The 25222-nt window shown below is 47.2% G+C and overlaps 1 protein-coding gene across 6 annotated transcripts in view; it reads left to right on the top strand.

Moving 5' to 3' along the window:
- LOC138582468 (anillin-like) overlaps positions 1-25222 on the top strand; it is a 717297-nt gene that overhangs the window by 187241 nt on the left and 504834 nt on the right. For all 6 annotated transcript variants that reach the window (XM_069653796.1, XM_069653830.1, XM_069653821.1 and 3 more), the window contains one exon: positions 11240-11457. In XM_069653796.1, the coding sequence (XP_069509897.1) occupies positions 11240-11457 (218 nt within the window). The remainder of the gene's footprint in view (positions 1-11239; positions 11458-25222) is intronic.

Below are 25222 nucleotides of genomic sequence, written 5' to 3'. Positions count from 1 at the left end.
TCATGGTGACCTATAATCACTGCCAGTTTATAGTCCTGCCTTTTTGCCTTTATTCAGCACCCAGGGCTTTCACCAAGCTGCTGTCGGTGATGGCGGGTTCACCTCCGGAGAGAAGGCATCCATGGCTTCCCTTTCTTGGATGACTGGCTCCTCCAAGCGCGTCCCATTGACCAGGGGTATTGGCACATTTGTCCGAACATGCAGTCCATTGCACAGCTTGGACTTTTCCCTGAACTTAAAGTTCCAAGTTTCACTGTCATAGTCCCTCCGATTTATCTTGGTAGTCTTGGACACTCACCTCAGCAGGGCATTCCTGCTTGAGGATCGAGTGCCGAACCTCTTTTTGATGGTCGATGTCCTTCAGTTGCAGGGACAAGTTCCTGCCTGGTCCTTTCTATGTTTGCTGGGCCTCCTGGCCTCCTGCATTCTGATGGCTCGGAAGCCTGGCTGCACGTGAGGTCACTTCAATGACTCCTCTGATGACAGTGGTCTCAATTCTAGGGTCACATGTCGGGTCTCCTACAGCTGTTGAGCTGAGTTGCTCAAGACCTTATGGGGTGGTCCCTGAGAGACAACCTACTGGAAGGTGCGTTGTTTTGTCAACCCTTACTGGAGGTGATGGTTGTCACTAATGCTACCCTGACAGATTGGGGCGCTCACCTGTCTGTTCTGGCGGTGAACTGACTGGTCTCCCTCAGTCTCGTTAACATATCAACTTGCTGCAGCTGAGAGCAATCTGGCTGGCCCTATTTGCCTTCCGCCCCTCTGTGAGGTTTAAGACTGTGCTAATCCTGACAGACCACAGTGGCCATTCTCTACCTCAACAAGTGAGGTGTTGTGGGCTTCTTGCCGCTGTGCAGAGAAGTAACACGCTTGGTTCTGGGCTATGGAGAATGACAACTTTTGGAAGGCATCTTGCTGCAAGAGAGGATGTCACGACGGATGCATTGAGCAGAGAGACTTCAGCCACGAGTGGGAGCTCTGTCAGGAATTTCTAGAGTAAGTTTTCTTCCTTGACGGAGCTCTGGGGGGAGACGCACTGACGGTCGAGTGGACAATCAACCTCCTTTATGCGTTCCTACCGGTTCCCAATTCATTCCGCTGGTTCTCTTGAGACTGTGCCTGTTAGGGCCCATGCAGATTCTGATCACTCCGTACTGTGCCCTGAGAACGTGGTACCTGAAGTTGCTGGATATGGCAATCTACCCTCACTGATGCATACCATGTAGAGTGGATCTGCTGCCCCAGTCGGAGGGACGGGTTCTCAATTCGAAACCTCAGCAGCCTGAACCTTTGTGTTTGATTGCTGAGAGGCTGAGATAATGGGAGTTGGATTTGTCAGATGACATTCTGGATGTACTCCTGTGAGCTCCTCTGAGACCTGCAACAAAGTCTGTGCCTGCTGGTGGCATACGTTTTTGGGTTGGTTCCGGGAGATGATTCTGGACCCTTTATGCTGTCCTTTATCCCCTGTTTGGGTTTTTCTGTGGTCTTTGGCCTGCAGATTGGCACAGTAAACAGTAAAGGGGTACCTTGCCGCTATTTCAGTTTATAACAGGCCCCTCCCTGGCACAGGGCTCGTTCTTCATAATCCCCACAGTTATTCAGTTCCTACTGGGATTTTGTAACCCGTTTCTTCACCACCATTTTGGTGGCGTGGGACTGGATTTATAGTCATAATACCGAAGTTCGAAATCTCGAAAAAAAAATTCTCGAAAAAAAGGCCGGAAAAAAAAATCGAATTTTTTTTGACGTTTTTTTTTCGAAATGGGGGGTTCCCCCCAACCCCCCTTTTTTTCTATTTTTTTTATGTTAACCCTTTTTTTTACTTACCTGACCCAAAAAATACATATATAAAAAAAAAAAAAAAATTCGATATTTTTTTTTTCTGCCTTTTTTTTCTCGAGATTTTTGTTATTCGAGATTTTTTTTTCGGCCTTTTGACCGACCACCGTGGGACTGTGATGTTCAGAGTGACACCCTCCTTTCTTCCAACGGAGGCCTCATATTTCCATGTCTCTGAAAAGATAAATCTACCTGTGCTTTTTCCTCCACTCCATCCTTCCAAGGCAAAGTAGTGGTTCCATTAGTGGACACATTGCAGGCTCACAGCTACTTCATCTCTCGGATGTGGGACATCAGGAAAGATGACTAGCTTTTTGTTGGTTATGCTTGTGCACTTTTTGGCAGGGCTGTCACCAAACTGGCCTTGTCAAGGTTGATCATTCTCTGCATCGCAGAATGCTATTATCTTGCTGCTAAGGATGTGCCTGAGGTTCTTGGCTCATTATACCAGGGGGAGTGGCTACCACCTCCACCCTGCAGAGTGGAGTCCCTGTCCTGGACATCAGCCAGGCAGCAATGTGGGCTGCACGGCACACGTTTGCTCTAGGTATTACTTGGACTCCTGTTCATGCTAGGAAGCCTGTTTTGGTATCGCGGTCCTGAAAGTTTTTCTGGTTTAGGTGGTGTCCTTTTCTGTCCTCCCGCCTCCAGATCCACGTACTACTGTGGGAGTCCATCATAGATAAGGAATCGGTGGATAGAAGGAATCCATTGGAAGAACAAATTACTTGCCTTACGGTTAAATTCTTTCAGATGGATGTTTCTCCCACGGATTTATCATCGCCCTCCCAACCAGCCCCACTTGGCTGATAGCTAGTACATCTGTTTTGCGATCCCTCAGCAATAGAGTGCTAGGGAATAAGGAGTGGAACTGAGGTCACAGGGTGCTGCATCTCAATATAAGGGAGGCTGGCAACCTGAGGCCTATTACTAACTGTATTTTTTTGTTGAAGATCTTGGATAAAAATGCCCCAAGCCAATTTCTGGAATTTGTGGAGTCTTCCGATATCCAGCATCCCAGACGGTTGGGATTTAGACCCTTTCATAGCACTGAGACAGCTTTGCTTCACCCCCAGACCCACATGCTAGGTATTATCGACCCAGGTCATGGAGGCCGGCTGATCCTTTTAGACCTCTCAGCGGCATTCGATTTGTTGGATCATGAATGCTTGCTCCACACCCTGGGGCTATTGCAAGGAAGGCATGGTATCGAGAATAGACAGACACAAGTGATCGCAGTTCAAGGGTGTTTATTAAACTGTATAGGTAGGTTGTACAAATGCCTAATCTAAATCTAAGATGGGATCAAGCTACGACCATCAAATAATACTAAGAAAAACCTATTGCAAATCCTTACGCTAAATACAAAATAGAGTGTGGAATAGTGTTCACATGAAAGAAAAGTATTCATAAATAAAAAGGTAGGATGTGGTAGCCAGGGGTCTCCCTTTCCCACGTTGTGAGCACGGGAAAAGGTGGGACTCCTGAGCACAGCACTCTGTTGAGCTTTCCCAGCATGAGATGACCATTCCGCTTCACGTATCGGGACCTTCGGTGGTTGAGTCTCTTTTCTACAAAAAGTCTCTTGCCTCCAAGGACCTAATGGGTTCCAAAAAATAACAAACAAAAAGTAGTTCTGTTCCATATGTACATGGGGTGTTGACTTCACGCCTGGGTGCTCCTCTTCCGGGCGCGGTCCCCTCACGATTCTCAGCCTCCCTTCATCGGGTTTACTATGGCTTTTCAGAACAATCTCCCCTGTGACATTCACAAGTCTTAATGTCTTTTGAAACAGTTCACTGGGGACACTACTCTGCCGGGTTCACTTTCGTCAACACACTATTCTTTGGGACTTTAGACTTTGCCCCTCTTTATTGGCATCCCTCCATTGGATTCACTCTTGCCATTTCACAATTCCTTTTACTTTCCTCTGATGCAGGATTCACTTCCCTTGCGTTTTCAATGGTTTGTCGGTCAAAGACCTTCAACTGTATGGGGATTTTGCTAGACCCCTATATGACAATTTTGACCTTTTCCTCGCGGCTCCCCTAGGGCCTTCTGTTATCAGTAGTTTCCTTCTAACACAGGATTAACCAATCTCTTGAGTGAGCACCCATGTGGGGCCAGACCCCTCTGCAGCTGGTCTTCCCTTAACAATCTACAGTTCTTTGAACATTCCTCATTCGCCACATTGCGACTTTCATTCAACACAGTTTGGTTTCTTTATCGATTCCCTTCGACTCACCGGCTGTGATGAACCGTTTGGCTTTTCAGAATATCTGGAGTGAAGGCCGGTACTACGGTAGCAGGCGTCTCCCTCTATCCTGCTTATCAGCATAGGCACGCTCCGTGTACCGTTGACATCTGCTGCAACACACTTGTGCGTTCTTAAGATTCCTTCTACGTAGGTCTCGCGGGTCTGGGTTGGAAAGTGCAAGGTCACTTCTCTCCTTGTCAGCCTTTTGGTTCTCACCGCCTTTCTACTCCTCTTGAACTGCTGGGTTTGGATAGCTCTCTCGTCGTGCGGTCTGCCATGCTCGTATTGTGCTCTCGTGCTCCACCTTTTATCCCTGTGGGGAAGGCAAAGGGCTGTCGGGTGTGTGTGATTCTGGTCAATTGCCTGCCCCTTGTATTGGGACAGGTCAGCTAAACGGCTCTGGTGTTGGTCTATTGTCTTTCGTGGTGTTCGAAAGTGTTTGTGTGGAAAAAGCAGGGGGGGGGGTAGTGTTTCTGAATGTCCTATGTGGTAGGATGGGGATAAGGTGTTGAAAGAAGGGGGATACCGCGTTGCACCCGGCAATCTTCCACTCCCTGAGGACCCCCCCTCCAGGTGAACCTTCCTCACTGGTTCACCCCCAGGCACTAGATCCAATAGCAATGGCCGTGTCCTGGCCACCTGGATGACAGATCCCCGGGGACTAGCTAGGGAGGCACCTTCAGGTTTCTCACACTATTCAGTCAGGACTCAATCGACTGGGCACATTCCTTCTCGTCGGGCCGGATGTCCAGAATATGCTGGGGGAAGGCGGCCGCCTCTCAAGCATCCATTTCCTGCAGTGTCCCTGGCCTAAATGTCTCCTCAGCTCTTTAACTTGTACATCAGGTCCTTGTGCAGCAAGCTCAAAGACATGGGGATCTTATTTTCTAACTATGCTGGCGACATCCAATTGGTGTTTGAATTACCTGGTGACTATCGTCTGGACTAAAGTCACCTGGAATATATCTATTCCTTGATTGAGTCCTGGGTAAACACCAATTGAATGTGCCTCATTGATAATAAAAAGGAGCTACTGCTTTTTGGTTTATCTCAAACAAAGGCTAAATTAGATCCCAAATACAAGTTCTTAGTCCTGGATAACTGTAACATTCCGGTCGCTGATAGTCAAAACGCTGGGCACATATCTCGACTCTTCTCTTTCAGCTTGGTACCATGACAACCAGTTGTCCAAAAACGGCTCATATTATCTGCGCTTGTTGAGGAAAATACTTTCATTTTTGTCTGAGGAAAAACAGTGCCTCTATCACTCGGAGCAGTTATCCTGTCCAGAATTGATTACTGTAACTCGCTCATGATCCGAGCCAACAAGAAATCTTTTGTCTAAACTTCAATTCACTCAGAATGACGGAGTACGATTTGTAAAAGGCACATCAAGGTGGGATCATATTTCTGCCAGTAGACAAGATCTTTACTGGCTCAATTGCCGCTTGTATCTCCTTCAAAGTAGTAGTGTTGGTGCATAATTATCTTTATTGAACCTCGCCTGCCTATCTTAAATCTATGATTTGCCTCTATGTTCCGACCAGACCACTCTGCTCCTCCAACACAGGACAGGTGAAACCCTTACGTTCTAAGCGGACCAATGGCTTGGGTAAATGTTTCCCACCCATGTTGGCCACAATCTGGAATTCACTTCCCCTTGACTTGAGACGAAACACTTGTCGATTTTGTCGCAAGCTGAAGACTGTCTTATTTGAGTAACCCATCCCCTCGTACCTCCCCTTATATAGGGCTTTTGTTTTGCCTCTTGTGTCTGTTGCCTTGTGTTCATGTTTGGTGCACTCTGATGCCTGCAGGCTTATGCGCTTTACAAATCAATAAATAAACCGATCCCATTGTCCTGCCTGACACAGAGCGGGTAGAGGTCACGGGTGGAGCCACGCTGCGCACCGTGGTGGCAGAAAGATTTCTGAAAAACATCTGTGCTGTGGATAGGATTATCATAGATGAGGAATCTGTGAGAGGAACATACACCAGAAAGAACATCACAGAGAGACAAGTGATTTGTTCATTAGAATTGTGGTAGGGGATCCCCAGTGGGAGACATATAAAATCTTCTAAGGTAGGAGCACTGTGTGTCAGAGCTTGGATTGTAGTAGTGTTGTATACGGAAGTAGGCAAAGGGGGGAAAAGGTTGAACCTGCAGGATTTGCTTGTGTAATGTAAAATAATGAGGGAACGTACCCAAAGAGGTGGGAGCTTCCAAACAAGTTCTTTGTATTCACAGGTCCTTAGCAGAGGCTTATGGGCTTGCCTCTGGCACACTGCCTAATATCTGAGGCTGGAGCTTTGGATTAGGACATTGTGAAGAACTACCAGTGAGTAAACAAGCTTTGACTTTTGGTGGGCAATCCGGTGGGACAAACATTTCTGTCTACTGCCCTGCTTGCGGAGGTCTGGCTAGTCGGCATATGCTGTATGGCAGTGGTGGGATTGCAGAGGTCACAGGTGGCGGACCAGCAGTGCATCACAATCGTTGCATTGATCAGGAGTGACCTCACAGGCAGCCCCGGCTTGCCTTCATCAGGGAGAGCCCACACTTCATGCATCTGAAAACAGAGCTTGCATGTATTGTATTGTATTGTATATTCATATAGCGCTCTTTCCCCACTTGTGTGGCCTCAATGCGCTTTTTCCTTGGTTGAACGCCCTTGGTGACCGTAGTCGATGCGGTTGTAAGGTTCTAGGGGGTTTCGTTTAGGAGATGCGTGTGTGCATGTTGCCGTTCTAGGACTTGAGTGGCTGACAAGGTGCGACGAAGCAGCCCAAGAGAGGTCAGACACATGGGTGGGTGCTGGTGAGGGTTAGAGATAGCTTGCTATTGGTCTAAGAGCACAGCGAATAGAACGCTTGCTTTGACATCCGTGCAGACCCTGCCACTGCAGGTTCCATGCACGGCAAGGCCAAACTCAGCCTTTCATCCTTCTGAGGTCGACAAATGAGCACCACACACCATATGTAATAAACAGCGCTCAGATGCCTGATGGTTTGTAGCGCTATATAAAGTGCAAATTATTATTATGCAACTGCTAGGTAAGTTAAGATGGCTGAACTCTAGGACTTCAGGAGCCAAGCTGCTAAATTGGTTGTCTGAGGATGTGGATGCAGGGTTGACCCTTTGTTCCGAGACAGCAGTAAGTGCTGATTAGCTACATTGGTGAGTATACAGACAAGTAGGTGGGAGTACCATGTCTGACGTGCCCACATTGGAGCTTCCAGGGTCATAGTCAAATGTTTCTGAAGCATTTTGTGGATTACTATGTCCAAGAGTGGGGTTGGAGGAAAAGCATATGCAAATCTCCCTGTCCAATTCGTCCACCGTGAGTTAATCCTTGGATTCTTTCTGGGGGAACCTAGAGGCGTAGGTGTGGCATTTTGCTTTCTCTCTCGTGGCAAATAAATCGATGTCTGGATGTCCCGGTTTCACAAAATCTCATTCACAATGTCTGGATGTGGCTCCCACTCGTGTTCTGAGGGAAGGTTTTCATTTCTGATTTGTTTGTCTGCTAGGCAGTTGCGTTCCCTCGGAAAGCGTTTGGGCACGAGGAAGATGTTTCTCTGGCTGCATTTCCATAGTTGGGAGGTGCTGCTGATGCGGGAGTCAGGAGGAGGGGTAAGGGGGTGGGGATGGGGGACGGCACTTGGCCTTCGCCCAGTATCACTGTAATAAGCATGCCAGGCACGGTCAGAGACATCCTGGCTGAGCTGCAGCATCTCAGTTCCATCCGTTTCGTATAAGTGAGATTAAGTTTTGTTTTTGAATGGCTGCGCTGTATCCGATGTTTGCAAGGGCTTGGTTTTTTGAGGTGAGCAGAGGGGCTTTGCAGCATTCCCTTGCAGCCTAGGTCACTGATTCTGGGTTCAGAGTCCTTGCTCTCCGGATGAGTCAATGTTCAGGACTTTTGAATGCATTTGAATGACGCATGAGTAGTGTTCAGAACATGATCCAGGGCACCAGGTGAATTGTGGTTAGTTTGAGGACTGTTATTTTGTAGGTAGCTGCATGCATTGTATAAATAGTTTCAGTTTGACTATAGGAAGCTTGTGTGGTCCAGCATGAACCGTAGGGAATTTCATTAGATTTCCCCAAATTGTTTTTTGTGGCAGAGTTCGCAGCCACTGCTTTTACTCACTGTGCCTTTCACAGATGGGAAATATCAGCTTCACCTCACTGATGATCCCCAACAAGGGTGAAACACGTGTATGGGGTTGCTGGTGGTACTCTCGTTCAGATTGGAATTGCCATTGTATTTCGGTGCTGGACTGCCCCTGGGCAGGACAAAGACTGATATGCAAATGGATATTTCCCATCTGTGAAAGGCACAGTGAGTAAAAGCAGTGGCTGCGAACTCTCAAGTGGTTAATAACCACTGAACAGGTTATCATGTCTGTTATTGCGAGAGAGGGGCGCCCGCTACCTTTGTTAAACTATTTGTTAAGGAACCTGGGATTGGTAACCCTAGGTCTCCTGGGGGCAACCAGACGTGGTCTCCCTCTCACTGTGCTTAGAGAGGCATCAGCTTCACCTCACTGATGATCCCCAACAAGGGTGAAACACGTGTATGGGGTTGCTGGTGGTACTCTCGTTCAGATTGGAATTGCCATTGTATTTCGGTGCTGGACTGCCCCTGGGCAGGACAAAGACTGATATGCAAATGGATATTTCCCATCTGTGAAAGGCACAGTGAGTAAAAGCAGTGGCTGCGAACTCTCAAGTGGTTAATAACCACTGAACAGGTTATCATGTCTGTTCTTGCGAGAGAGGGGCGCCCGCTACCTTTGTTAAGGAATTGTTTTAGGTATATAGGTATTTGGTTTAAACCCTTAAGTTCCCAAACCAATATAAGTGTCAGTTTATTTTTGTTTCTCGCCTCCACAGTAGAGATCCAGTCTAGGTACTGACATTTTTATTTTACTTTAAGCTGGATTTTAATAAGGAGGTCAGTTGGAATGCCATCTAAATGGAAAGACGCGTGCCCACTGATTAGACCTGTATCTATCTCTCTGCTGTTGAAGAAGGGGAAGCCTCCTACCTCTGTGTCGATTAACGGGACCATCAGTCCATTAACACGGATAACAAGATATTGGTCAAGGCATTATCGATGCAAGTGGAAAACACTTTATTGCAACTCGTGGAACCACATCAGTCCGGATTTAAGGGGAGGAATCCCTCAACCAACATGTGAAAGCAGATCCTCGCATTACTGGAGAACAATAAACAAGGTGTCCGGTCAAAGTATCGAATCAAAAGGATCGAATGACCTTTTGTTCGAATCCAAAATGACCTAATAAAAAGGTTGAATTTTTTAAAATGTATTTATATATTTTTTGGGTTTAGTGTACATAGTTATTTATAAAAAGAAAACGGGGGTATGGAGGGGAACCCCCCCATAAAAAAATAATAATAATTCAACCCTTTTTTTCGGTCATTTTGAAAAAAGGCATTCGAGCCTTTTGTTTTCGCACCTATGACCTATAACCAATAAACAAGAATCTGGTGTGGCTGTACTTTCTCTTGACGCCAAAAAGGCGTTTGATCTTTAATGAAATGGGGCTTTCTTTTTGCATTACTGGAAAGTTATGGATTTGGGACATGGATAAGGCAGTGGATATAATTGCTGTATTCAAAACCAACAGCAGCAGTTAATACAAATTGTTTGTCCAATGACAGTTTTGAGCTCGAACGGGGTATGAGCAAGAAATGGATACCTTTTTCATACATTTCCTGCGTTGAAGAATCTCTAGGACTGCACCTATGGTGAATATTGGAAATTGAGGACGGCAATTGGTGGCGTGGAAGTGGTAGAGGATGATGTTCTCAAAACACAGAAACAGAAATGTCATTGTGCATCAAATATATATAGATTCCTGATGGCCTATAGGCAATCTAATGAGCAGCTCCATAGTACTTGGTCAGAGTCACTTGGCACGGAAATGATCGTGGGGAGAACCGATGCAGGAATGTGGCCCTGACCTTTCTGAACGTTGGAGAGACCGTGTCTAAAATTCTAAACGATGTTTACTGGACCCATGCTAAAATATGTGCGAGAGGGTTGGTTGACTCAGCTGCCTATTGGGGTTGTAGAGCACATGATGTGGGAGTGCTCCAAAGTGAGGTCATTTGGGCTGGAAGTCACAGACTGTGAACAGTCTTACTGTCAGACCTTGATTTCAATTTTCAATCTGTTATTTTGGGGAGGATGATCTTTTGGAGGATCTGACCTATCCACAAAGATATTTTATTTTTAGAGCTGCCCTATATGCTAAGAAAACTATACTTGGGGATTGGAAGAGTGATGTTTTCCACTCCAGGTCGGCTTGGGTTAAGGACCTGCGTAAAATGTCATTGCTGGAAAGATATTTTATGTAAGCAGAAAAAAATTAATTTGTATGAGGGAACCTAGGGGCGGTTTTTGGAAAAGGTGTGACTTGATGTGATCTGTGCCCTGTTTTCCTGGCCCGTTTGTTTGTATTGGTCTATTGTAAATACATGAATTAATATATGAATACAAAAAAAGTGTCTACTGTATTATGGGGGGCATTGTAACCTTTGAAGCTGGGCTAAAAAAAAGCACGGTACAGAATTTCAAGAAGGCCATTTTTGAAAAGGTGGTCCGCCTACTGTTTTTGCATTTTGAGGTGAGGGAGGGGATAAACTCATCTGTGCCCATGTTGGATGTCTCTGCTGTTTTTGCACTCCAGATTTGACTGCACCACTCTGGTACATCTATGGAGTATTAACTGTAGTCTGTATACAGAGGTTGCAAATTGAGTGGTACTTATGGACTATCTACATCTCCACTTTAAGGAGCATCTTCATGCACTGTGTAGACACCTCAATCCCACCTGTCGTTCAAGACTACCTCACCCCCCTATTAATCCTCCTGTTTCTTAATTTTACATAACTCTGCCCTACTATAACTTGTGCCATGAACCCATTCCTATGTATTCCTATGAACCCATTTTGTACAGTGCTCGACTGCTTCTCAAAGATAGGTCTGTGTGGAATAAATATCTATAATAAAAAATAAACTGTCCTGGGATAGTAGGTCTATGTGCAATTTGGTGCTGGTGATCTGGACAGCTTGCAGATAACTTGGCTTATTGTTTACACAGAGAGTGAATTTGACCAGTCTGGCGAAGAGCAGAACCAAGCAATGAATAGCTCTGCCCTGATTGATCAGATCTTCAATGGAGTACTGGACAGCGAGGACTCTGAGCCATCAGAGCCCAATCTAAGCTCCCATGACCGGCAACAAGAGGACCTCCCGCCCTTATCTGTTTTATCACCGCTCGCAAAGTCCATTAACTTGGAGTCTGTTGTAACACCATTGGTGAGTTATTGCAATTGCTTTCCTTCCTCCTGACCTCTCCTCTCTAAAGTAAGCCATAGACACATTATCTGTCACACCTTTCAGCTCATATTCCACGCATCTAGAAAAATGACACAATTTAAGATGTCTATAGTTTGTCTCCCCCATGTGTGCATATAGATTTTTGAATTAATAGGTAAGGTTATTTCCTTGTAAGTAATCTTCCCAAGTTGTTTTAGATGGGTGGTTTGCAGTAAAGATTTTGAAAAGTACAGCGTTATTTTAGGTTCCATTTAATTTGATTCATCACATCTTTCAGGATAATCTATCTCCTCTGCACCCTGACTTTTGTTAAAATATTTACCTGTGTTTTTAGTTTTTGTATGCCTCTCTTCTGAGTTATGTCTTACTAGTTAGTGAACAGCCCAACTTCACCATCTCCGGATAAGACACAGCATTGAGACGATGCTTACTTACGTTTTAGCATTCAGTGCAGCTTTTCATTCTTGATCTCCTTCTTGGGATCTAGCAACTTCATAGGATGAGACCAGCTTTGAGGAGTGTCCTCAAACTATTTTACAGTGAACATATGCAAAACGTCCAGATGAAACTAAGAAATGTAAGATGCTTACTATTGTGGCCAAACGCCAGCCTCCATCCAGTAATTACATTGGCTAGGTTGCATTGTTCCCATGTATTCTGAATTGGGGGCTTTAGGCGTACAAGAACAGCCAATGCTAAACTATGCTTTAAAATTGGGCTTCTTCTCCCCCTAACCCCAACTACCTCCGCTCTGCTGACTTGGCTCCATCCCAACCTCCAAGAGTGAATTAAGCGTTAACTGGCCATTTACTGTTTTTCTAACTACACTATGCTTTATTGTGCGTATTCTTTCACTCGAGTACTTTCCTCTCATATCTCATAATTATTTTATGTGTAGCCATAAAAGATTTATTTTTCAGTATACTAGTGTAGTGTATTCTTTTGTGGGGACTATTGGGAATATTTGTACCTCCCTAGTAGCTTTCCCCCCTCCTGAAGTAAAGCCTGACTGCTATGCTAGAACTACCATTGAAGAGTGTGGTGTTTTCTTTTGGGTGACACTCTGTTCTACCATTAGGTTAGATGGTTCACATCCCTTAAAGGGTTTTGCAAAAATCTCCCCAACACCTTCAGTTTTCATTTTGTCAAACCATGCCATATTGGCCGTGGAAAGATGGGGGGGCATCAGATTGAAAATGTTGCCTGGTGTCAGACTTGGTAATCTGTGCTTCACAGGACATCTTTTAGTTGTCGTTGAAGGACCACTTTCATGGCCTCACATTGCATAGACAGTCTTGGTGTAGGCAGACTGACCTTGAGGTGGACTCCCAGCAAAGGAATTTGGATCTCCCTTTCTCAGGCAATGCTATCTTTAGGTCTCCTGCAGACAAGGATGTTACCTGCATGAAGACTGAAGAGAGTACCCTGAAAGCAGTAGGCTTCGACCCAAAGCTGAAAGGCTAACCTAGGTCTTCCTTCCACTACCAGGGCAGAGGGATCCAACAAAGGATTCAACCCTCCCGTATTCATCGGTCAGGTCGCAATGCCACCACCAACAACCTAAGAGGTCTTCCTTCTTATCAACTGTTCAAAAAAGGAATAGGAAATGGTTAACTATCGATGGTGGAGGGGACAGCACCACTGCCTTCAGAGAAGCCAGACGTGTCCCCATCTCAATACACAGGTAGGTGGAAGCTTCTCAAAGCACCTAGCCCTCTGATTAAACATAACCGGACGCATAACACAACTGGGTGTAAAACATATTGTAAGAAATGGTTGTGGCATCCGATCGTATGCAGCGATCCTGATATAAATAGCTCATGGGTCCTTTCTATATGCGGTTTTCCATGGAACGGCACGGCTGTGATGGATGAGAAAGGAGTGGCAGACGCTATGGTGGTTCTGGTGATGCTTTCAGACCAGGTCACAAAGGGGTCATTATTTTCAAGGTACAAGCTACTACGCCGACATAAACACTCATGCCTTCAATTGTGCACACGTGTACAGCCTGCCATTTTTTACTCTACAAGATTCCATTATCCCTTGCCAATGGCTAGTAGCAAGTGCACATTCTGAGGCCATTGGGTAGTGATTCCTCCCTCAGCACCACTGGTTGCTGATCAGCCACCCCACAAACCACTAGCTGGCCTTTGTGTGTCATATTTACCAGTGTGTAGGGGTGGCAGTGTGTAGAGCATGTGGGATTGGGCGCAAAGATGGTTTGGAGGACTGAGCACTGTGGGGAACTTGACCCTTTTGCTGGCGGGGGCTGGGGGTGTGCTGTTCAGGACAGAAGGGCCTGTGAGAAAAACAAGTGCCAGGGGAGGCCAGGTGGACAGACGGGGGAAAGCGAGAGCGCAGGTTTCCGGTACCTAAGGAGATCCGGCACAAGTCTGCGAGGGGCTGGGAGACCATTCCAGAGGGAGGCACCTGTGCAGGAGAGAGAGGGGGGGGATCTACCCCCACTCGCTGCTTGGAAAAGCATCTGATTTGCAGAGCGTTGGAGCTAGACGACCGAAGGGTTCTAGCAGGGAGGTATTTGGGGAGATAGAGTTGGGTAGAGGGTTCCCAGGCCCCAAAAAGCCTTGTGGATGATGCAGAGGGTCTTTTAACTTTATCCTCACAGCAACCGGGAGCCAGTGGAGAGAATTTAGAGATGTGGCCCCTGGGCTTGAGGCCAAGGATAAGTTCTATTCTGGAATAGTTGAAGGGGCCGAATGGATTGAGCACACGGTCAGATTATTATTTCAACAATGACCTCTGAAGAGGCTGAACTGCAAGAGGTGCCTGGGAGGGTGTTTTGACAGTTTTTAGTCCTACCAATACTTCATAAAAACCATACCTGAGGCAGTACATAAGCCCCACTCTTAGTATAAGGCTGTACCACCTGAGAATGTAGGTAGCATGGACATAACAGTCATGCTTATCTTAGGCAGCAGATGGGTCTGTAGTTTGGTACTTAAAAAAACTGTAGCATACATATGGTCCAAAGAAACACTGAAACACTATGGGGGCCATTACGACTTTGGAGGTAGCCATGGTGCTATTAGCACCATGGCTGCCTTCAAAGTAGTGTCCGGGTTCCTTGAACCTTGGAGGACCAAGTAAGTCCCCATTCAAAATACCCATCCCCATTCCCATTCAAGCCCCAATAGGGCTCAATGGGAATGGGGAGGGAGCTAATAATGGGCCCGCTAATAACGGGCCTGTTATTATTAGCTCCCTCGTCCCTTAGCGGCTCCCGCTAAGGACAGCTGATTTTACCAGCCGGCCTTAGTGGGACCCGCTAAGGGACCTCGTAATACGGAGGTAAGTGGTTAACGGCACCGGCATTCCTTACCGGCGCCGTTAACCCCTTACCTCCAACCTCGTAATGAGACCCTATGTATTGTAAAAATAAATGGTTTGTTTAAATACAAGTAGGCCAAGATAAATATTGGGCAAGTACTATAACATATTATAGAAAATCAATTATAAAAAACAATTCAATACTTATGGGATACAACCCAAAGTATAAATTTATTAAGAATACAATCAGTAGTCCAGGTTAGTCAAACCTACAACACATTCAGAATGGTATTCAGCTATTCTTGGGGAGTAAAACCAGGTTATACATACATTTAGAATACCATCAGTAATTCAAGAATGGTAGACCCTGACACTCCGTTATAGAAACCACATAATAAACCAACTCTGTTACAAGTATACGGTGTCCAGTCAACGCGTCGAAAAAAAACTGGTCGACTGCAATTTGGTCGACGCAATTTGGTCGAAAACCAAATGGTCGAATTTTTTATTTTATTTATATATTTATTTTTCGGGTTTTCGTTTAGTTAAAAAAGGGGTTTTTAGAGAAAAAAAAGGGGGTGGGGGAAGGGGGTGGGGGGGACCCCCCCCCCCCCCCAAAAAAAGGGTTAAAATAAAAAAAATAAAAAATTTCGACCATTTGGTTTTCGACCAAATTGGTTCGACCATTTGTCTGGTCGACCAATTTTTTTCGACCAAATGTCTGGCAACCCAAGTATACACCTTGCAACATTACTTTTTAGAACTCAGTTCAGAGCTAGTAAAACAACTTGTATACTTTCTGGAGGGGCCTCAAGCTACTCAATAAGTATGAACACTCACTAACTATTTTAGAATGCAGTAGGCAAATCTGGGAAAGCGAAACCCAATTCTGCTTTAAGAAACACAATGGGCCTCATTACGAGTTTGGTGGCATCTGGGTGGTAAATCTGCCCAGATACCACCAAACTGAATTACTGTTACCGCCACTTGGTCGGGCTGAATTACAGCCAGATTACAAGTGGCGGTGACGGAGTTAATCCCCATTTTTATAGGGGACTCTGGGACATTTTTGGCGGAATTACCGCCAGTGGAATTACCACCATGGTAATTCTGTCAATTTTGCAGATTTTCGGCAGAAAACAGGAGGATTTACCTCCAGCATTGTGCTGGAGGTAAATCCCCCCCACTCCAGGGCCATACTCGTAGTATGGCGGTGCAGTAAAAGTGGGAGGAATTCCGTTACTGCCAATTTGTTCCCGCACCTCCATACCTGTAATGATGCCCAATGTATTTCAAGGTAATTAATTGACCTATTGGTACATAACTATCCGCTACCTAATAGCTAGTCGCTACCAAGTATACTTTTAAGAAGTGTATAATACAGTTTCTAATTTTTTTGGAACTATTTTAGAATAGCATCAAAACTAGAGGGTGTGGCTTGGAGCTGCCACGAGTGGCATGGCTCCTTAGAAGCTCCTGGTGCGCTCCAGACATCGAGCTTTGCTACGCCAGATTGCTGGCCCGTTAATTGTCAAGATTCAGATGAACGGAATGAGGAAGGGAAGGAGCATGCTTCGCATGAAAATTATCTGCTAAATCACTGTGAAAGAGGAGATTTACTGATGGAACCCCCGAGGCGGATGTAAAACCTCGAGGAAGATGGCGGCCGCTCCGTGCTGGAGTTCTGTGAGGATCAAGAGGGCAGTACCACTGCACGGAAACATCCACTGATCCCCAACTTTGTCGCGGCACACAACAACTCAAACAATGGCAACACGAGGTGAAGCGCTGAAGCACCAGGGTCCCCTGCAAGGTGGAGAGTCGAGCCCTCCGTCCCGGGCGGGGCTCTGTGTATTCTGATCCCGGCCACTGCTGTGTCGGAGCTGCGGACCTCCGTACTAGCGCGCGGGGAGCCCCGGGGCAGGCGTCCGAAGGGGGGGGAGAGAGAACTCCCGCTGTCAGGACATATGGATGGCACGCCTATGCACACACCACCTACTGGTAGCAAAAATTACAATGGCCCGGCTATGGAAAAATGGATCCCTCTACCCTGCTCTGGTGGTCAAAATGCTGGGAAATCGTTGTGGCAGAGACGATCACAGCGATTCGTTCAGGGAATCTAAACGCTTTCTTAAACATGTGTGCACCATTCATGGACTACTCCGAAAGATACCCAGCTCTCACCAGAAGACCCCGCTAACGCGATGGCTTCAAAGCGATCCAAACTACAAAACCAATGGAGGAGGTAGAGAGTAACCAAAAAACTGTGCGCAAGTTGTTGAACCTGTCTTACAACTAATTGTAGATCTAAATGCTATAATGATGTCAGTGTATAGAATTGCCGTTGTTGAAATGTCTAATAAAATGTATTGTTGAAAAAAAGAATAGCATCAAAGCCATTCAGGGAAGCACAACCCAGTGTTACAAGTTTAGAAGAGCAGGAGCTAATCAAGTGAGGAAGACCGATCTACTTTTAAGAGGGGCTACAAGCAACTCAAAGCTAAGTATTAACTCGGAGACCGTTTTAACTCTGTATAAAGCAGAGAAGGGAAAGCAAAGCTCAATGGTACACTTTAAGAAAGACACAATGGGCCTCTTTACGAGTGCGCCGACCCAGACTTAACGTCACCGGTAAAACCATACCAGCGGCGTTTCCGTGACCGTGCAATCACGACCCACGGACCCGGAAAAACCACCACCACAAACTGCCGCTGTAGAGTTAAGGGATCCGTAGAAGGCAACGGCGGCGAAACCACCCAGTTACCGGCAACACGAAACACCATGGGCATCACGAGTACCACAGACATGGAAACACTGCCACAAAAATGGCAGAAAAACCGTGGGCACGGAGGTGGTATTGGTGCCACTGCAAACATGACGTTAAACAGTATCGGGTGAAGCGAATCGGGCCACAGGTGCCCCAAATGAGGCCAGCTGGACCCAGCAGGTCACTGGGAGGCTACAAAAGGGCCACACCTACACCCAGGCCAACTCCAAACACAACAATGCAGGCAGCAGCAGCAGCATTGGGACTGGGACTATTGAACCTACAGGCAGCAGTGCACATGGTGGCAGCAATGGTGCAGAGGAGGAGGAGGCGCAGGCGTCAGTTAGCAAACCCTGCACCAATGCCAAACCCAATTGTGCAGCCGGCACGACCCCGCAGGCAGCCTGCAATACCGAGCATCAGGGCCTCACCCTGGAACCTGACCCCAGGACAGAACCACATATTATACAGGCTGGACCGTCCAACAATCATGTACGTCACCGCCATGATTGAGGATGACATCAGCAGCCACAATGCCATCTCGACCGCAATCCCACCCCCCCTTCCTGGAGGTGGTGTCAGTACTGCATTTCCTAGGCACCAGAACTTATCAGCACACAGTTGGTGAGCTGCACGGGCTCTCACAACCCTGTTTTTCAAAAATATTGGGACGGGTACTGGACGCTCTGCTGCGCCATGTGTCGGAACACATTGCCGTACCCCATACACTTGCAGAGGTCATTGCAACCAAGTTGGCATTCCATGCCATTGCAGCCATGCCAAATTGCATAGGTGCATTAGACTGCACCCACATAGAGCTGACAGTACCACGTGCAATGGAGATGGTACCGCAATAGGAAACAGTACCACTCACTGAATGTACAGATGGTATGTGATGCCGGACTGCTGATTACACATTGCTGCGCATGTTTTCCGGGGTCAACACATGACTCAATGGTCCTGCGGAATTCCACATTGCCACACTACATGGAACGCTACGCTGGACAAAGCACATGGCTATTGGGTGAGTACAACTGCCAATGCATAGGACCTGTGGAAGTGTGTTGAGTGTACTGTTGTACTGTTCGGCCTGCATGGCCGGGGCACTCCCATCACTTGATGCAGCCACCTCAGCTGTGCAGATAGGCTTCGAATCGTCATCCGGGGCCAGGGTGGGTGCCTGCATGGGGATGGTGGCATCTGCTGGTGTGCCTGCTGCAGCCGGTGTGCCTGCTGCAGCCGGTGTGCCTGTTGCAGCCGGTGTGCCTGTTGCAGCCGGTGTGCCTGATGTTGCCGGTGTGCCTGGTGCTGCCGGTGCCTGTGTGCCAGAGCAGCTCGCATCATCCTCCTGGACATGAGTGCTGCGTTGTGCGCCTGCAGGTGACCGCTGTGTAGCCTCTTTTGCATCGTCGCTGTCACTTGTCACGACTGTGGGGATACATGCGGTTAGTTGTGTGGTGTTAAGTAATATGTCCATCACATGCATCAAACATCACAATCCATGTCCACTTGCAATTCAACACTTTTGACTATTGATTCACACAGGTGTGTGTCTCTGCTTCCAGTCAGGTACGCACTGTGTGAATTTCGAGGGGTCCTGCTTTGGGGATGTGATACGTGTCGTCTGGCCAGTCAGTGGGTCCATTGGGTCACTCCTGACCTGTTGGGGGGGGGGTGGGGTGGGCATTGGGAGTGGGTCCATTGGGTCACTCCTGCCCTGTTGGGGGGGGGCATTGGGTCACTCCTACCCTGTTGGGGGGGCATTGGGAGTGGGTGCATTGGGTCACTCCTGCACTGTTGGGTGGGGGGGGGGCATTGGGAGTGGGTCCATTGGGTCACTCCCATTCACACTTATGGCTTTGTACTCTGTGCACTTACCAGCATCTGCAGGTGGGTTCACTCTTGCCTCTGCCTCTCCTGTGCCGTGGATGCCTTCGAGGTGCAGGACACTGCTGCAGCGCTCCTCCCACGATTGCAGCTTCAGAGGGGATGCAGGGCCTCCACCAGGGACAGTGCTGTGTTGGCGGTGTGCTGTGATGAGGTTGCGCACCCGGAGCCTGAGGTCATCCCACCTCTTGTGGCACTCCTTCACTGAGCGTGTGGTCACACCAACCGCTGTGCATTTGCGTGCTGCCTCCGCCCACACCTCCTTGCGGCGTTGCTGAGTAGCGCGCCGCTGATCTGCGCTAAAGAGCATTTCAGCATGCTCAACAATGTGCTCCACCGTTAACTGTGAGCTCAGCCTCACTGAAGCGCTGCTTTCTCTATCTGCGTGCTGGTATCCTGGATGCCATGATGCTGTTGGATGAGTTGTCAGTGTCAGGGAGGTGATCTGACCTGTGGTGTCTGAGGGTGGCAGTGGATTGTGCTTTATATAATGGCTGCCTCTCTGTTTCTGTTTTTTTTTCCCCGCGGTCATGGTATTTCTGCTTCCGGTGTTTCCGTGTCGGCGGGGACGGACACGGGTCTAGAGCCGTTTTCTGTGGCGCTAAGACCGTGCGCATAGGTGTTTACGTGACTGCGATGACTCCGTTTCCGCCTCAGTGTGTTGCGCGCGACCCACGTGCCGTAACCGGCCCTTCTTTCCGCAACCTTGCGGTTGTGGAAGCGGAGTCACCGTCGACACGGAATCACTGCATTCCAGCACGGTGGACTCGTAATGAGGCCCAATGTATTTCAAGGTAGTCAAACCCTGTTGGTGAGCTTTTACACACATTCAGTTAAGAATACTAAACCAGTACCAATACTGTCCACTTTTTAGAAAGTGGAGCACTATTCAAATTAAGTAAAGCAATAGTAGTGGCTCACACCCACAATTTCTACAGGGTTTCACAATTTAACTAGAAGTGGCTTGCACTAGCAATTGTTACAGTTACAACACAAACTGGTAAGTAAGTACTTTTACACTTGTTACAATTTCCAGACAGAATCCTTATCAAAGTCCTTGCAGAGTCTATAGCATGAGTTTTCTCAGAGGCAGAAGGGGCACCCTGGTGGTCTAGGAGCCAGCTGTAGGCAAGTCAGGATAGGGTTCAGTTGCAGGAAAGCCAGAGTACTAGAGGATATCGTCTTTAACAAGTAAGTATTAGCTTCAGAATTAGTTAAACGTGCTCAGGGACTCCAGATAATGCTCCCTATATGCTTTCCAGCAGTGGGTATGGGCACGTGGTATGGACAAACACCCAACCACACGAATCACCCCTGCAGCCTCACAGGATTCACCCAAGACTTAAAGGTAAGTATTACCAAAGCCAGCACAATACCTTAGGAGAAAAGAAAAGCTTAGAAGTGGATGCCGTCAGGATGTAGCAGCACAGGACCCTGTCCCTGGATTCTTGGTCTGGTGACAAATGAACTGGACATTGGATGGGAACGCTGCAGGAGACGTTTGAGGAGGCTTCTAGCAAAGGACTCTTCACAGATTCTCGCGGCTCTGTGGATTTGGTGGCTTTTTACAGCAGCCAGATGAAGAACGAATATCACAGAATGGATTCTCTTCACTTTCTCGGTTCTGCACTCTGTTGAGGGGACTTGGGGGATTCGAATATGGTCTCTGGAGACCCAGCAGGAGTCCACAAAAGTTTCAGCGAGGTTCAGACTTTGGAAGACCATGCACTGTACTCAGGTTTGCGGGTCCCACGGTATTGGTGGTTTGCAGCCCAGCAATGTCGCAGCACATCATGGGATGGCTCAAAATGCAGGTCATCTTGAGGTTAGTGGGTCTCTCCAGCCTCTGGGTAGGAGTTGTCACATTCGGGAACCCCAGGTCAATTGGAGGGGGGAGGGTTGCATCAGGCTCCGGTTACACAGCAGGTTCTCCATCTTCCTCTTTGTATTCAGCTCCAGTTGTCTGCTTGTCAGCAGCTTTCAGGTTTGGAGTTTTTATCAGGAACTACAGCACAACTTCTGCAAACTCTCCCTGCAGTTTACAGAAAGGGGCGGTCTGGCTGTCCAATCAGGACAGTAAGCCCCCTCCACCCCCCCCAATTGAGACTTGGTTCCGTTCAGGCAAGGTGAAAGACAAAGGGCTTCAGAGTTTTGGACTTCTCCCTCGCTTCCTGCCTTCTCAGACACTTTGGAGTCTAGGTGGGGAATACAAAGGATTCCTGACAAAGAGAAAACTTCCACCGAGGCCATTCCTGCCTAGAATGGCAAGGGAAGACCTCAGAAACAACAAGCAAATGAGAAATGGCGAGCAATCGTAAAAAAAAGGAGCCCACCATTCTAGGTGGCCCTCCTGTCCATTGCTGAGACTGATTTAACAGTATGTGAGTGATAAAACTAACCAGTCGCTAAGGTAAAACCACTGCCACCAGCCATTCAAGTAAACTTGCAATTGTAACAACATTTTTACCAGGTAAGTAAGATGGGGATACATTGTATCCCCCCAGCACTCCACATAAGGTAGGGTTTGCTGGCTCACTTAAACCATTGTAAAGGGGATATGTATCCCACTTTACTTCTTGTGAACAGCAGTTCACCCATGATATAATAAGATAATAAATTAAAAGGAAGCCACTGCATTTAGAATGATGTGTGCTGCCATAGTACATTACAGGCAGTCCAAAGTTATAGGAAACTAGAACTCCAATCATACACTATGGAGAGACATAAGGTTGCCCGTAGAAAGAGTAAAAGACTAGGTGAGATGTGACAAAGATTCCCACTCACCTAGGGGCAAGGAAACCTAATTACCAAGTCCTAGCAAAATGTTCTGGGGTTGACACAGGTCAGGAAGTTTTGTCACTGAAATGAAAATCTTACCTTATGGTGGGTAATGAAGACGGAGCAACTGGAGTGATGGAAACCAAGGCCTCTAGCCTGATACAAATTGGCAATTGGATGCTTATTGACCTTGTAGGCCTAGAGCTCTCCAAGATGTGCATCATTCGAGAGCATTTTCTGTTTGGTTGCCAAGATGATAACTTCAGAAAATGTTCAGTGTTGTGCATATCCTAGGGACTCGTCTGTCTCCCCTCTATCTTCTACACTCCCCTCTCACTTCATACACTTCACCCCACCCTTCCTTCCTTACACAGTCGCCCCTTTTCACTTTTTTCTTTCACTCAACCTTTCTTACTCCCATACACTCCCACTTAATCTCACTCACTCTACCATGCATGCCCTCTCGCACACAAGTACCACTTTCTCGCACCAACCAATACCTGCCCTTGCACACACCCTTTCTAAGCTTACACTGTGCTTGCTCATCTTGATCTCTTGGCCCGCCTCCTATTTTGAGCTCCTCTGAACAATCCTCACTGACCGGACTCTTCAGTCCTCCTTTATCCCCCCCTCCTCCATTGAGTGGTGCTCTGCATTAGCTGGTTCCCAGGGCCAATGGCTGCTTTTTTCTTTTTTCCTGGCGTGTGTCGGGTTACATATTTTAGGGCCTTAAGCCCTGTCCCCATTCGTACTCTGATCCGCCGGCTCCATGAAGGCGGGCCACCGCAAACAAAGTCCATTCTAGAGTTTGTGTTCGTGGTGAATGAAGTGCCTGATTTGTGGGTCTGACTGGTGCTGTGTGTGGCTGCTTTTCCGCTGCTCCCTCTTCTCTCCTCTGTGGGTTCTGGAGTTGGATCTCTGTCGCAAGGACCTCTGGTAGCTTTAGTCCTAGGGGACAAAGAAAAAGCCCTGGCCAGCATTGCGCACAGCAGGTATGGGGCAGGAATAAGTTGTACTTATCTCACTTAGCCAAGCACAGGTAGAAGCGACAGACTGGGACTCTCCCAACTCTCACACACTGACTGTAGGGCAGGACTGTCTCTGGCAAACACGCTGGTAAGACTCCTGCCCCAGATTTCGAGGGTCCCCATCCCCTCATGAGTCATCCCTCTCACTATGTCAAACAGGTGGGTGAAGAATGATAACAATAGGATGATGGACTTACCCCAGACCTCCCCTCTACTTCATAAAGATGATTGGCTCTGCAGTATTGGCATTCAGAATACATACTTCCATATTCTGAGTGCTCGATAACTTAGGCGATTCCTGATGTTTATGGTGAAGAACAAATTCTTTCAATTCAAAGGATTAGATTTGCTCCAATGTTTATTTTCTAGTGCATAAAAGTGGTGGCAGCACACCTGATTGAGTCCCAGAGGGTCTTCATCTATCCATACCTCAAATGGCTGTTCAAAGTCTGTTCTTTCAGAAAGGTAAAATTGGACTTTCAGGTGCTGTGACACAAACCACCGTTCGAGATATGCAAGTAAAGCAGTAGCAAGAATCTTCTCTTAGCCCAGCTCAAAAGTTCCAATACCGTGGATTAGTCCTGGACACTACCTTGTGTCACAGTAGGAGAGCTGGATAGTTTATTTTTTTTAAATATAATTTGAGAGGCTTGCCTAGACCAGATGAAGGGGTCCCTCAGCTTCTCTCAACCTAGTGGACTCCCTTATCCCTACCTATAAGGTTCATGAGAATTTTAACTAGAAATGGATATCCACTACTATCCATAAAGTGCACTGAGGCCATGCAATACAATAAGGAGGGCCTAAAGGCTTTAGACTTTTCTGTCTAACCCCCTCCCCAGCCCCAAGTGTTTGATATGCCTTTCAGATGTTCTCCTTCCTGTTCTCCCTGCTTCCTCTCACCTTCTCCATCCTCTGTTCTCCCCCCCTTCTTCCCCTTGCCTCCCCACTACTACCGCCTCTCTCCCAGCACTGTTCAAACACACACTTCCTCTATACATCCCTCGCACACTACACTTATCCAAATGTTGGTCTCTCTCTCTCCCTCTCCCACTCCCTCACCCTCACACACCTCACCTGCATGCTCCAACAATGCAGCAATAATTTTCGTATGCCTCTTCATCTTACAATCCCCTCACCAGCACACATCTCATTCATCTTCCGAGAAAAGGGGCTTTAACAAATACCCCAGCATATCTAATTCCCCATCCCCTACCATATGCTTCTCTTGCCACCTGTTCCTATGGACAAATCTGGTCCTGCTCTTCCCCAGGGGGTTCGGATTTCAGTAGTGACGTTTTAAAACTTCTGTTTAGCCCTGACCCCTTTTCACTGTCCACTCCTTCATTGTAGCGGAAAGCAGTTCCGTCTCCATGGGGTCAGTTTTGCGCTTTAGGTATAAAGGTTCCTTTTCTTTCCCAGACATTTCGGTGGATGCTGCTGATTTCGTAGACAAGCTTGGCTTATATTTCTGACGATACTCCCATAGCGGTTTCAGCGGTCTTCTGATTCCAGCATGAGTCAGTGTTCTGGCAGATTGTGAGGTTCTGGCAGTTGTTGTCCTGCAGAAGATGAGAAAGACCTTTGCCCAGAAAAGAGGCTGTCAGGTACAGCAGTGGTACCAATGCTGTCTAGCCACATACACCTCTGAGGAGAGCCATCGAGTTGCGTCTCTCACTCTCCAACTCTAGGATAGGTCATGATCTACCCTAGATTGAGAGGTGGCCCTGCTCTCCTCCGACAGGGTCATGACTGTCAAACCCCCCCCCCTTTCCTCAAAGTGCTCCTCCTTCCAACTTTCTGTCTGGGGATATCTAGATAAATCTACATTGGCTTGTTTCCTTACTTACCAATGTTCTATGGTAAATGAGTATGGTTCAAGTGCAAGAAATCACCTGAGGATTCAGTGGTCGGTATCTATATTCTGGGCCTTTCAGACAAGAAAATATATTAAAGGTTAATGGTTTGACTTGGTGTCTTGACTTTGTACTGTAAA

The sequence above is a fragment of the Ambystoma mexicanum genome, chromosome 1p, assembly GCF_040938575.1.
Source record: "Ambystoma mexicanum isolate Mex_15411 chromosome 1p, UKY_AmexF1_1, whole genome shotgun sequence".
NCBI lineage: Eukaryota > Metazoa > Chordata > Amphibia > Caudata > Ambystomatidae > Ambystoma > Ambystoma mexicanum.
This window is presented reverse-complemented; position numbering and strand designations above follow the sequence as displayed.